General features: G+C 59.0%; 2 protein-coding genes across 13 annotated transcripts in view; both read left to right on the top strand.

The window, feature by feature from the left end:
• Nucleotides 1-2,684, top strand: part of ACIN1 (apoptotic chromatin condensation inducer 1) — a 35,485-nt gene extending 32,801 nt beyond the window's left edge. For all 10 annotated transcript variants that reach the window (XM_059707866.1, XM_059707883.1, XM_059707857.1 and 7 more), the window contains 5 exons: nucleotides 19-126; nucleotides 263-370; nucleotides 555-879; nucleotides 989-1,089; nucleotides 1,777-2,684. In XM_059707866.1, the coding sequence (XP_059563849.1) occupies nucleotides 19-126; nucleotides 263-370; nucleotides 555-879; nucleotides 989-1,089; nucleotides 1,777-2,109 (975 nt within the window). In that variant the 3' untranslated portion in view covers nucleotides 2,110-2,684. The remainder of the gene's footprint in view (nucleotides 1-18; nucleotides 127-262; nucleotides 371-554; nucleotides 880-988; nucleotides 1,090-1,776) is intronic.
• Nucleotides 2,685-3,508: 824 nt separating this feature from the next.
• CDH24 (cadherin 24) lies at nucleotides 3,509-13,306 on the top strand. Of its 3 annotated transcripts, XM_059707815.1 has the most exons (14): nucleotides 3,509-3,657; nucleotides 4,893-4,945; nucleotides 5,106-5,408; nucleotides 5,590-5,884; nucleotides 6,062-6,181; nucleotides 6,253-6,420; nucleotides 6,567-6,754; nucleotides 7,109-7,362; nucleotides 8,223-8,359; nucleotides 10,670-10,791; nucleotides 10,871-10,982; nucleotides 11,203-11,451; nucleotides 11,981-12,960; nucleotides 13,048-13,306. In XM_059707815.1, the coding sequence occupies exons 3-13, from the start codon at nucleotides 5,208-5,210 to the stop codon at nucleotides 12,475-12,477; spliced, it is 2,343 nt and encodes a 780-aa protein (XP_059563798.1). In that variant the 5' UTR covers nucleotides 3,509-3,657; nucleotides 4,893-4,945; nucleotides 5,106-5,207; the 3' UTR covers nucleotides 12,478-12,960; nucleotides 13,048-13,306. The 3 variants fall into 3 exon arrangements, with proteins under 3 accessions (XP_059563798.1, XP_059563781.1, XP_059563790.1); XM_059707798.1 differs by lacking the exon at nucleotides 4,893-4,945; XM_059707807.1 differs by lacking the exon at nucleotides 4,893-4,945 and having other exon boundaries at nucleotides 3,517-3,643; nucleotides 5,091-5,408.
• Nucleotides 13,307-13,672: the final 366 nt, after the last annotated feature.

The raw sequence follows: 13,672 nt of genomic DNA, 5'->3' as shown, positions 1-13,672 counted from the left end.
TTCCGCTTTCGTTGGCAGGTTCGACCCTTCACTTTAGGCCAACTGAAGGAATTGTTGGGACGTACAGGAACTCTGGTGGAAGAGGCCTTCTGGATTGACAAGATCAAGTCTCATTGCTTTGTAACGGTGAGGAGCAGACGAAGCTCTAGGTTATGGCATGTTTCTTTTTTGTGACCAGCGTGTCAGGTTTGAGGGCATTGTAGCAAGTGGGCGAGATTAAAGGCCTATTATGACCCCTCTGCCTTCTCCCTTCCCCCGCCAGTATTCAACAGTAGAAGAAGCAGTTGCTACTCGCACGGCTCTCCATGGGGTCAAATGGCCCCAGTCCAATCCTAAATTCCTTTGTGCCGACTATGCCGAGCAAGATGAGGTAAGAAACTGTGGTAGGGGCAGGGGAGGCCGCCATCTCCTGAGATTCCTTTCTCTCTCCTCCCTCCTATTTGGTTCCTTTATTTAAACCAGGGGCTCCGAAGCCTCTGTCCTCTGGTACCTAGGCCCCTTCTGTGGGAGTGATGTCTCTATCCTGACTGTCCTTGTCCCTCCTCTACTCACAGCTGGACTATCACCGGGGCCTCTTAGTGGACCGTCCCTCTGAAACTAAAACAGAGGAGCAGGGGGTACCACGGCCCCTGCATCCTCCACCCCCGCCGCCAGCCCAGCCACCACAGCATCCCCGAGCAGAGCAGAGGGAGCAGGAGCGGGCAGTGCGAGAACAGTGGGCAGAGCGGGAACGGGAAATGGAGCGCCGGGAGCGAACTCGATCAGAGCGTGAATGGGATCGGGACAAAGTTCGAGAAGGGCCCCGTTCCCGATCACGGTCCCGTGACCGCCGTCGCAAGGAACGTGCGAAATCCAAAGAAAAGAAGAGTGAGAAGAAAGGTACTTAGCTGTGGGGCACACGTATCCACTGGTACATGGCACAGGGACCCAAGTGGGAGGGGACATGGAGTGCTGTGCATCAAATCTGACTCATTCTCTCGCACCTCAGAAAAAGCTCAGGAGGAACCGCCGGCCAAGCTTCTAGATGACCTTTTCCGCAAGACCAAGGCAGCTCCCTGCATCTACTGGCTCCCACTCACTGACAGCCAGGTGGGTGCCGGCCTTCCTGCCCGGCTCAGAGCTGCAGCAAGGCTGGGGCCCAAGGAACGGCTTAGGGTAATAAGGGAAGAAACTGAGCATCACGGAAAGAGGCAGTTTTAAGAAACAGTTGATGAGACTGCCCTGGAGAGAAGCCAAACCTGAGAGGGTGGAGGTAGACACAAAGACAGAACTGTGTTCACATATCCTAGCAAGCTGGCTGTGCCAGTCATGCTTCTTAAAAATTAATTTCAGGTAGCAGAGAAATCTGTTTTATAAGCTCACCCATTTCTCTCTTTTTTTAATACATAGGGTTTTTGCTTTTTAAATTTGTTTTTTTGTAACAGGCCTTTTGGGAATTTTAGGTTTATGCCACTCAACTAAAGAGAAAAGAGATTTGTTCACATGTAGGCAGCTAGGGAAATAACAGAGGCCAGGTATGGATGGTGCCCACTGCCTGCTGTGAATGTAAAAGATAAACACTTGGAGGAACTGGGACTCTGAGGCAAGGACAAATGTCATTGCTGCGTGCCCCTCCCCGCCCCCGCCCCCGCCCCCAACACACACATATTCTTCCTGCTTAACAGCAAGGCCAACAGTCACCCTGAGCTAGGAGTGCCTGGTCTAGGTGCAAATAGACAAAAGCAGGACTGATGTGAGCTGGACTAAAATGCCTATTGCCTTTCCTGCCTGCTGCAGATTGTTCAGAAGGAGGCAGAGAGGGCTGAACGGGCCAAGGAACGGGAGAAGCGGCGGAAGGAGCAAGAAGAAGAAGAGCAAAAGGAGCGGGAGAAGGAAGCAGAGCGGGAGCGGAACCGACAGCTGGAGCGAGAGAAGCGGCGAGAACACAGCCGAGAGCGGGACCGGGAGAGAGAGAGGGACCGGGAACGTGACAGGGGGGAGCGTGACAGGGACAGGGAAAGGGAAAGGGACCGGGAACGAGGCAGGGAGAGGGACCGCAGAGATACCAAGCGCCACAGCAGGAGCCGGAGTCGGAGCACACCTGTGCGGGACCGGGGTGGGCGCCGCTAGCTGGGAAAACGGAGAGCTGCAGGCACCAGCCACCCTGCCCCCGGGTGGGGGCTCAAGGCCACAGAGGGATAGGTACAATCTCTTTCATGCCATTTGCCCAGTGCTGAAGTATGGCTGCCACCTGTCCCTACATACCAAATGGAGCAGTGGCCATCTTCCTCCCCTGTACCCCATAACCTATCTCGGGATTTCTCCCTCTCCTCTCTCATTTCCCATGAAGTCTGTGAGAGGGAAGAGCTCGGTTAGAGAGGGAGGTGGTGGCCCAGAGTTGGGGAACAGCCAGGAGCCCCAACCTTTTTCATTTTTCCTCCATCCTGTTCACCACCTCCTTTGGGTACTCACACCCCTTCTTGGGAACAGCTGGGGCCAGGACTGGGTCACCTATGAGCTGAATCAGCCTCTCCTGAGTCCCAGGGCCCCTGCAGTTCCCAGTCTCTGTCCTGCAGCCCTTGCCTTCTGCCCGCCGGTTTCACTTTATATCCACCTTTTCCTTTTGTTCAATTTTTATTTTTATTTTTTTTATTATTAAATGATGTGGTCTATGGAAAAATAATAAAAATCTGACTTAGTTTTAACTAGTGTGTGAGTGGCTTTCCTTGGGTAGGGCCCTGGGTGATGGTGGATTTTGGCCGGAGCCAGCATAGCTTTGCGCAGACTGCTGCTTCCCAGAGCCGGACTGACCACCTCCTTCCCTGCCTTGGCTCTAATCACACAGATAAGGGGCTACCTCACTGGTGGGTAGCGGGTAAGGCCCCCTGGGTCCCGCTGGAGGCATTTTGGTCACCTGCTTTTCACCTTCAAGGTGCCTCCCACAACTGCCGCCAGGGGGCGGCAGCCGCCCGCCCGGTAGGCGCCTGTTAATGGGCTTCCCAAAAAGGCTCCACTCCCCACCTCCGTTCCCGCCAGCCTAGCTTCCTGGGCCCAGCCCGGGGACTCCCTGGACCTTTATGCCATCCTGAAGCGCACCCCAGCAGGCTCGCTACAGTGTCCTGCACCGGCTGCCCAAATGCCGCCGCCTTGCGGCCAGGGTCCATACCAGCCCCCGAGGCCGGTCCGCGAGCGCGAGCGGGCCTCTCCGCAGTGGCCCCTAATTCCCCTCCTAGCCTCCAGCTCGCCCTGCGACCCCGCTGTGGGGGCATGCAGCCCCCTTGGCACTCTCGGGTGCACCCTCCCGCCAGCTCTGGGGACCTGGCCTGGGCGTCCCCCCAAGTGCCTCGCTGCGGGCCGGGCCCAGGAGGGGTGGTGCATCTGTATGCGCCCCGCGGCCTGGCGGCGCCGCCCCCGCCCCCGCCGCGCGGGCCGGGCTGGCCGGGGAGGGTCGGAGGCTGGGCTCTCCTCTCCCGCGCGGCGCGGAGCTGCCTCGCTCCTCCGCAGGCGGAGCCTCTTCCCCCGCCCCCTCCGTCTCGCTCCCTTGTTCTCGCCGGGGCCGCTCAGACCTGCAGCGGAGCCGCGGCGCCCGCTCGGATCGGCTCGGGCTGCGCCCCCGGGACCCGGCGACGGGGGCGGGCGGGGGTGCTCCCGCCGGACGGGGCCCGTCAGCGCTGCCAGGTAAGGGCCTGTCCGGGAGCCCGGGGTCGGGGGTCCGCGGAGGGGCAGCGGGGGGCCCGCAGTCTGCGGGTGTCTTCAGAGCAGTGCGCTCCCGGCTGAGAGCCTGCCGCCGGCTCCCTTCTCCCGCGCTCTGCCTCTCTCTTCTTCCCTCGCACCTCCCGCCCTCTTTTTCCCATTTTCCTCTCCCTCGATGTCTCCTCTCTCTGCCAGTTTGCCATCTCTGCCCCTTCCCTGTCTCCCCAGCCCTTCTCTCTCCCTCTTGACCTGTCTTTCCCCATCTCCACTTCCTCTTTGCCTTTTTCTTCCTCTACCTTAGTCTCTCCTTTCCTGTCTCTCTCCTCTCTTCCCGCTCTCCTTTCCTTCCCCTATTCCTGCCCGCTCCTCTCCCCTTCCCACTATCCTGTTTTCCACTCTATTCCTTCCTTCCCTCCGCGTCCCGCCTCCCTCTCTGGTCCCCGGCTTCTCTCCCGGCTTTCCTCTTCCCTCGGGAGGGGAAGGATAATCAGGTGTGTGTCTGCTCCCGGGGAGGATGGAGGCGGCCACAGCTACCTGCGGGTCCCCCCCCCCCCCACCCTAGGACGGAGGGAGGAGATGGCCGTGGGAGGGGTCCTCACTCTAGCTCCCACCCGAAGCCCCTCCTAGCCACCCCCTCTCCCAGAAGGAAGTTCAGGCGGCCTGGTCTGACCCCTGCAGCTGAGGCTGACCTGCCTGCCCATCACACACGCCAAGCCCCTCTGCCCCTGCCCTTCCATTCCCCAGACCAGTACCTATGACTCTTGTCTGCCTTTCAGACACCAGGCAGCCTCCTTTGCTCTCTCCTTCAGTCTCACTGCCATTCTGTCTGTCTCTGCTGGACAGTCCAGTCTTGGTCTCACCCCCCATCACGCTGTGTCTTCCTCCTCCCCAGTCTACTGGCTCTGCCCCCAACTCTACCCCCTCTTCCTTCAGCTCTGGCCCCCCACTCTGCCTCATGAGCCCAGGTCCCTTCCAAGGACTTCAGCTGGCAGTGCGGGCCCGGGGCAGCTTCCTGCGGGGGGAGGGACTTGCAAGGGCTCTCCAGCCTGTTTCAGGCTGCACTCCTTGTGATTTCAACCTGACCCTACACAACTCCACGCATCCCAACCCCCGGGTGGTCAGCCTTTCCCGGGTGGCACCCATCTCCTGCAGCCCCTGCTGCATGTGCAACATGGGCTTTCATGCCCTCCCAGCACCCCCTCGCCTGTTTTCTTCCCCAGCTTCTCTATTCAGAATTGACTGGCTGGAGATTTATCAGCTCGGAGGGCTGGAGGTGAATACAGGCAGAGCTGGGTGGAGGGGAGGACCAGACTGTCTGCTCTCTGTCTTCGTCTGGGTTCTGGGCAGGGGGAGTCTGGTTCCGTAGAGCATCTACCTCTGGTTTAGGGAGGGTTAAGTGTTTCCTTGACCCTGAACAGCTACCTGTCCTGCAGGTGTGGATCCATGGGATAGCCCCAGCATGTGCCCCTCTGCCCCAGTCAGCTCATGCCTCAGCACCTGGGGACAGTGAACAGAGCCCTGGCTAGAGCCCAAACATGTGGGGCCTGGTGAGGCTCCTGCTGGCCTGGCTGGGTGGTTGGGGCTGCATGGGGCGCCTGGCAGCCCCAGCCCGGGCCTGGGAAGGGGCCCGGAGGGGCCCAGGACCAGCACTGCTGCGGACCCGAAGGAGCTGGGTGTGGAACCAGTTCTTTGTCATCGAGGAATATGCCGGTCCAGAGCCCGTCCTCATTGGCAAGGTAAGGATCAAGCCCTCCTATGGCTACCTTGACTCTCAAGCCCTGCCCTGTCACTTCATCATTTCTGCAATGACCTTGGTCCCTCAGGACTCCTAACACTCCACTCAGTCCTAGACTTAGACTCTTTAACCTGCTGTTCCTATGTGTGGAACCTGCTGCCATTTTCCTCTGACCCTCACAGCTGCACTCGGATGTGGATCGGGGTGAGGGCCGCACCAAGTACCTGCTGACCGGGGAGGGGGCAGGCACCGTGTTTGTGATTGACGAGGCCACAGGCAATATCCATGTCACCAAGAGCCTGGACCGGGAGGAGAAGGCACAGTACGTGCTACTGGCCCAAGCCGTGGACCGAGCCTCCAACCGTCCCCTGGAGCCCCCATCAGAGTTCATCATCAAGGTGCAGGACATCAACGACAATCCCCCCATCTTCCCCCTCGGGCCCTACCACGCCACGGTTCCCGAGATGTCCAACGTCGGTGAGTACCCCAAGTCTAAACACGCAGATCCCACCTCCTCTTTTCTCCTTCCCCTTGCTTTCTGCCCCAAAACCGAATCCTTCGATTCAGGCCTGCTCATGTCTGGGTTCCCCTCATCTACTATTCTCCCCCTCCTGGGCCTGCCCCTGCTGAGTGGGGTGCCGGGATCCCCCACAGGGACATCAGTCATCCAGGTGACTGCTCACGACGCCGATGACCCCAGCTATGGGAACAGCGCCAAGCTGGTGTACACTGTGCTGGATGGACTGCCTTTCTTCTCCGTGGACCCCCAGACTGGTGAGGACAGGGGTCGGGAGTGGTGGGGCAGCCATGGGAGGGGCACCCCTTGACCCAGTGTCTCTCCCTAGGAGTCGTGCGTACCGCCATCCCCAACATGGACCGAGAGACACAGGAGGAGTTCTTGGTGGTGATTCAGGCCAAGGACATGGGCGGCCACATGGGGGGGCTGTCGGGCAGTACTACGGTGACGGTCACCCTCAGCGATGTCAACGACAATCCCCCCAAGTTCCCTCAGAGTAAGGGGCCAGTGCTGCCACCTGAGCCATCCTTTGACCACCCACCCCACTCCTCCCCTAGCCAGACTCCGGAAGAAGGAAGTGCTGGGGGAGGGAGGAGGGTTGGGGACCTCTCTGAGAATGTCTTCCCTCCATCCACCCCCAAGGCCTGTACCAGTTCTCGGTGGTGGAGACAGCTGGGCCAGGCACCCTGGTGGGCCGGCTTCGGGCCCAGGACCCAGACCTGGGGGACAACGCCCTCATGGCATACAGCATCCTAGATGGGGAGGGGTCCGAGGCCTTCAGCATCAGCACAGACGCCCAAGGTCGAGATGGGCTCCTCACTGTCCGAAAGGTTAGCCTCTTGTCCGCTAACACTTGCAGACTCACTCATACCCACCTCCTGCCCCTGGGACACACTTCTCGCTGGCCTAGAACAGACCCAGGAAGCTATGTTAGAGCTCAGAAATCATAGCCATTCCCTCATCTTTCAGATGAGGGCCTGGGGCTCAAGACTTATATATCAGAGTCTGTGATAGAGCTGGGGATAGACCTAGAGTTACTCACAAAGTCATCTGCCCCCACCCTTGACCACCAAGGCCACTGGCCCTCTCTGAGGTGCTTCTGGGGAGAGGACTCCTCACCCTCCGGGAGCCTGGGCCTGCCCTGGTTTCTGCACGTCTCAGTCACTCCACCTCCCCTGCCGTAGTCCCTAGACTTTGAGACCCGTCACTCCTACTCCTTCCGTGTGGAGGCCACCAACACGCTCATTGACCCAGCCTACCTGCGGCGAGGGCCCTTCAAGGATGTGGCCTCAGTGCGCATAGCGGTGCAGGATGCCCCAGAGCCGCCCGCCTTCACCCAGGCGGCCTACCACCTGGTGGTGCCCGAGAACAAGGCTCCTGGGACCCTGGTGGGCCAGGTCTCAGCCACTGACCTGGACTCCCCCGCCAGCCTGATCAGGTGAGTGGAGGGTGTCAGGGCAGGGCCAGGCCTGGGGGAAGGTGCCCAGGGGCGGTCTAGTCCCTTGGAGGATGTCTCACCTGCCTCCTGGCAGAGGTCTCCCTCCCTGGGGGCCTGGGGCCAGGGGAGGGCCGAGGACCTGGCTCCACCCTCCCGACTCTCCACCCATCCCTCTGGGTGGATGAGAGCGGTGCCTCCTAGTGGCAGTGCAAGCAGATGTGATGTCATCGGCCGAGTGTGCTTGATCCTGGTCGCTCTCACCGGGTCACGCCCTCAGCCTGTCACACTGACATTTAATTCTCACAACTGCCCTATGAAGGAGCGTCTTCGTCACCAGCCTTGCGAGGCTGGGCCCTGTGAGGGTTAGCAACTTGCCCAAGGTCACCCGGTCAGTGAGTGGCAGAGCTGGGCGTCAAACCTGGGATGAGAAGCCCGTCGCCACCACCCAGAGAAGAAGCCCTCTTCCCACCTCCCAGCACTGAGGGAGGAGCTGGTCTCATGCCCATTTTGCAGTTGAGGAGACAGGTTAAACCATTTGCCCGAGGTCCCACAGTGGGTCTGGGGCAGAGTGGAGCTAGAACACAGATCCCGGGGTCCCCAGAACAGAGCCCAGAGTCTGAAAGACAGGCATTGTCTCCCCACTTCTACCCGACCCCTAGGAAACCCAGTCCCCCTGAGTTTCATGACAGGTATTTAATGTTGATGACTTCCCAGGGACAATGTCTTTTAAGGGGACCCTATGTGAGTTATGGTTGTGAGTGCATGGGGCAGGAGGCCCAGTAAGGGGAACAGAAGGGGGGGGCGGAGAGCAGCAAGCTGTGGCCCCCAGATCAGCCCCAGTTCTACTCTGTCTTCACCAGATACTCCATCCTCCCCCACTCGGATGTGGAGCGCTGCTTCTCCATCGAGCCTGAGGACGGCACCATCCGCACAGCTGTGCCCCTGGACCGCGAGGCTCGAGTCTGGCACAACCTCACAGTGCTGGCCACAGAGCTTGGTGAGGAGTCCTGGGCCCCCCGGAGGCCCTGGAGAAGGCAGCAGCCTCCTGGCAGAGGGACTGTCCCTGAGCGTGGGCGCGGGGGGGGGTGGGGGGGGAAGGGTACTGCCATCGGACCCTCCCCCGTGTACTGGGTCCCCAGTCTGGATCACCACCATCAGGCAGGCCTGCTCTCCTAGGCTGGTGGGTCTGCTAGAGCATTCTGACCTTAAATTCACTCCTATACCTGACTTCTCTCATCTCCAAAGTAAGTGTAACCTCAAATAGCTCCCAACCCCTAAGAATCCCAGCCTGCACCCTGGTAGACCCGCCCTGTGTACTCTCTGCTTCAGACTGAAGCCAAGGGCCGAGGAAGGGCTGGGACCTGCTCTGGGGGCTGATTGGGGGGCCCTAGTGGCCACTCCCAGGGAAGCCCTGCAGGGAATCCTCAAGGTAGGGGAGAAGGCTGGCTCCTCTCCTGCCCCTGTCAGTCGCCAGTCACCAGCAGCATGGTTCAGCGGCCTCTCTCCGGGCAGCTCTGGCCCATGGAGGCAGGGAGCCCCCCCCCCCCGCCCCCGTCAGTCTCTCCTTATCACCCCTGCTCAGGCCCAGGGTGCACTACGTTTGCTGTGTCCCGTCCATGGGAGTTGTCACTGTGGTGTGTAGATGTTTGCATGTCAGTCAAGAGCTAATGTATGCGTGTCTGCGTGTTGTGCACTTACTTGTGAATATAATTCCATGTGTATGGAAAGTATATATGCTCACATACATATTTATGAGTACATGTCTATATATATGTATATGTAGTTGAGTGTGTAGAATTACATTTACATTATTTATGCATATGTGCAATTGAATGTGTATAATGATAGGTACATGTAGCTGGTTGTGTCTGTTGTTTTATATATGTGAGTGTTTATGGACAGATAATAACTTATTACTTATTGTGTATCAGGCACTGGTCTTAGCACCAAATGTAGATTTATTCATTTAATCATCACCACAAATTTGTGAGGGAGGTATGATTATTTCCCCATTTTACAATGAGAAAACTCAAGCAAAGGCAAGTTAAAGAGCTTTCCAAGGTCACACAGAGATGAAGTGATGGAACAGGCAGACCCAGTCAGGCTACAGAGTCTGAGCTATGTCCTTTCACCACGCCGCTGTCATACGTGTTAAATCGTACTTGTATAGGTTATGTCCATGCAGCTGTGTGTCACGTGGCAGTGCATGCCTGTCTGTCCCTGAGTGTTCCTGAGTGTATATATAGTGTGTGTTATGGCTGCCTGTGTACACATAACCAGCCGTGTGTGTGTGTGTGTGTGTGTGTGTGTGTGTGTGTGTGTGTCCCCTCACTGTCTTTTCACCCTTCTGCCAAGTCCTGCTCCCCGCTGGAACCCCAGTATCAACTAGCAGATCCTGGGCCCTTAGTGCAGTGAAGGAATGGATCCCAGCCCCATCCTGTCTCTGGTGTATCCCCAGCCTTTAGCCAGGCAGCCCACTCAGCCTCCTTTGCCAGGCTGCGACCTTCAGCTCTCTTCGTGTGGGGGGTGAGGGCGATATTAAAGGGATCAGCCTAGGAGAGGTGAGCACTAGGGTGAGCAGGGATGCACATATTTCCATTCTCTCTTGGGGCCACTGGCAGGGAGGAGCAAGACAGGGTAGTGGTGGGAGCCACCTGGTGAAGGGACGGGAGAAGAGGGGCCTGCATCTGCCTGTGGTGCCCAGGCTCTGTACCCTGTGCAGCATGCAGCGCCTCCCTCCCCAAGGTCAATTCTAAGTGATACTCATTGCTGCACCACAGCCTTCCTCTGATGGGGCGTGGTGTGTGTGTGTGTGTGCGTGTGTGTGTGTGTGTGTGTGTCCTCCCACCAATGCCGGGCATGAAAATGCATTATCTGGACCCTGGGGGTTGGGGGATAACTGTACCCACTGTGTACACTGAACATCCACTTCATGTATGTTGCATTTATTTTCAATGCTGAGTGTCCTAATATATGGTATGCCTGTGCTTGTGTATTTCATGGCTGTTGTCTAAATGCAACCTGTATGCACCTTCTATCTACCCTTCATTTATGGTGTATGTGCCCTACATGTGGGTTATTGTTTGTGTAAATCATGGGTGCTACCTTCCTGTCAATGTATATTGTGTATTGCACATGTCTTGGGCACTACATGAATGTTGTATGCACTTGGTCTTGTTCCATTCATTGCAAAATGTTTGCTACTTGCAAATGGCATGCATATGTGCTGCATGTGACATCCATGCCCATGCACCATGTATGTTGTGTCTGCGTGTGTGGGGTGTATGTGTTCATGTTCTGGCTTCAGACAGCTCCGCACAGGCCTCCCGTGTGCAAGTGGCCATCCAGACCTTGGATGAGAATGACAATGCTCCCCAGCTGGCTGAGCCCTATGACACCTTCGTGTGTGACTCTGCAGCCCCTGGCCAGGTGAGCTGCTGAGACAGAGGGGCTGGGACCGCAGACCTCTGGCTGCCCACTCCATACAGGCCTGTTTCCTTCCTCCCAGCTGATTCAGGTCATCCGGGCTTTGGACAGAGACGAAGCTGGCAACAGTAGCCGTGTCTCCCTTCAAGGTCCTCTGGGCCCTGATGCCAACTTCACTGTCCGGGACAACCGAGGTGGGTGGCCTGCCCATGCTTGTTTCCTCCTCCTCTCTAGCTCCAGCCTACCTGACCCCTGCCCGCCTATCTGGTCTCTCCTCCTAACAGGAAGGAGATGTGGCTTTGCTCATGTTTGCTGACTGTAAACCTCCCCCATGGGAAGCTGTCTCCGTGGGCCAGCCTGACCCTACTGGGCAGGTATCCCAGGAGATGTCGTAACACCTCCTCTCTCCCACAGATGGCTCTGCCAGCCTGCTGCTGCCCTCTCGCCCTGCTCCGCCCCGCCAGGCCCCGTACCTAGTTCCCATAGAACTGTGGGACTGGGGGACCCCAGCACTGAGCAGCACTGCCACAGTGACCGTCAGTATGTGCCGCTGCCGGCCCGACGGCTCCGTGGCATCCTGCCGGCCCGAGGCTCAGCTCTCACCTGCTGGGCTCAGCACCGGGGCCCTGCTCGCCATCGTCACCTGTGTGGGCACCCTGCTTGGTGAGTGGGGCCACAGCGGGACGTAGATGTGGGGTCCAGGTCCTTGGGGATGTGGAGAGGCATCAGGACCCTGGGCTTAGGGAAATCCACCCTCGGGCTTACAGGAACCCTCGTGCCTGGGTTGTCACACTGCCTGATGCATCCAAGAGAAACGCTCTGGCCTCACGTGCCTGACCTGCTGGTCTGCAATGGCAGTAACAAGCCATAAAAACTGTTTATTGAGCCCCAACTCTGGGCCACAGGTGGCCCTGGGCACATCACGTAATGGTATTGCATTTCATCCTTTTGACAACCCTGCGAGGTAAATGCTTTCCCTGTTTTCCATACGAGCAATCGATCTAAGGGTCAGAGAGGTCTGGACAAGTTAGGCAACTCCCCATGCTCACACGACAGGTAAGGGCTGAAGTCTGGGCCCACACGGAGTTCACTAGACGTCAAACCTAGGGCTTGCCACCCCCAGGCCACACTGCCTCCTCCGGCACCCACCCTCTGCCGCCCGCGCTGGCTCAGCGCCCGTCCTCTCCCGCAGCCCTGATGGTGCTCTTCGCGGCCCTGCGGCGCCAAAAGCAGGAAGCACTGATGGTGCTGGAGGAGGAGGACGTCAGGGAGAACATCATCACCTACGACGATGAGGGCGGCGGGGAGGAGGACACGGAGGCCTTTGACATCAGCGCCCTGCAGAACCCCGACGGCGCCCTGCCGGCCCCCGGGCCTCCCGCGCGCCGGGACGTGCTCCCCCGGGCTCGGGCGCCGCGCCAGCCCCGGCCCCCGGGCCCCGGCCCCGCCGACGTGGCGCAGCTCCTGGCGCTGCGGCTCCGCGAGGCCGACGAGGACCCCAGCGTGCCGCCCTACGACTCGGTGCAGGTGTACGGCTACGAGGGCCGCGGATCGTCCTGTGGCTCCCTCAGCTCCCTTGGCTCCGAGGCCGGTGGCGCGCCTGGCCCCGCGGAGCCGCTGGATGACTGGGGGCCGCTCTTCCGCACCCTGGCCGAGCTGTACGGGGCCAAGGAGCCCCCGGCGCCCTGAGTCGGGCTGCCCTGCCGGCCATGGTGGGGGAGCCCGCACCGGCCCTCTGAGTGAACCCCCGGTGTCCAAGCAGGCGGCAGCAGCCCAGGGGCCCCAAGCCTTTTCCCCATCCCTGTGTCCCTGGTCCCCCAGGCACCCCGCTCCTCCCTCCCTCCTCCTGAGTCTTCTGTGTCTCTCTCCAGGGACCTCTGTCCCTGGAACTCTGTCTGGGCCTGGGTTGTGTGGCTCCGACTGAATCTCTGTTCTGTCACTGTGATTCCACCTTCTCCGTGGCTGTTTTTGTCTCTGGATTCTAAACCTCACATGCTCTCTGTCTCCCTTGCCCCCACACACATGCTTGTGTCTGTCTCCTGCCCACATCTGCCCCATTTCTCTCTGGGTCCCTGTGACTGGATTTCTGTTTTTTGCCGTTGTCCAACCCAAACGCAAGAGAAACTTCCAGCCACTGCTGCCCATCTTCCTGCAGGGGATGTTCGGCCCCAGGTCAGTGCCCCAAGATTGTGTGGGGCGCAGGTGGCCCGAAGCCCTCCCCCACTCACTACCTCTAACAAGGCTCTCCTGTCTTTACAGACCTTCCCGCATGGTTCCATCCATCACTCATGGCCCATCCTGGCGCTCCTGGCCTCCAGCAGAGAAAGGGAGCCAGCCCACCCCCGGGGGAGAGCTCCAGCACCACCCCACACATACACACACACTTGGCTGCCTCCCTGGAGCTCTGCCAGGCTGTTGGCATCCCAGCTCTGGGCATTGTCTTGTGTGCTTCCCAGGCCCCAGCGGGAGGGGAGGGGAAGGAAAGGGGGAGGCAGCTGGGGAAGGGGAAAGAGGGAGGACGGGGAGGAGCCTCCATCTCTAATTTCATAATAAACAAACACTTTATTTTGTAAAGCTGAGCCTGTTCTGTTTCTGCACTCGGGCTTCTGTACGGAGCTTCACTGTGCCAAAGGGCGGGAGGCAAGGCCTAAGCTCATTCCCGCCGGCTCATTCTTCCTCCTCTGGGGGGCAGTCCACTTCAAGTCCCTCTCGATCAGCGGCCACCAACCTTTCCGACCTCACGGACCACCAGTGGTCCGCGGACCACCGGATGGCGACCGCTGCTCTAGACAGAGGAGGGTTTGCCTTGCTTCCATTCAGGAAGTAAGGAAATAATGACTTGTGCCCCACTTCTACCACCAACTCTTTGGGTTCCCTATTGTTC

The sequence above is a fragment of the Myotis daubentonii genome, chromosome 1, assembly GCF_963259705.1.
Source record: "Myotis daubentonii chromosome 1, mMyoDau2.1, whole genome shotgun sequence".
In the NCBI taxonomy this organism is placed as follows: Eukaryota; Metazoa; Chordata; class Mammalia; order Chiroptera; family Vespertilionidae; genus Myotis; species Myotis daubentonii.
Note: the sequence above shows the minus strand (reverse complement) of the source record. Positions and strands in the feature narration are given on the sequence as shown.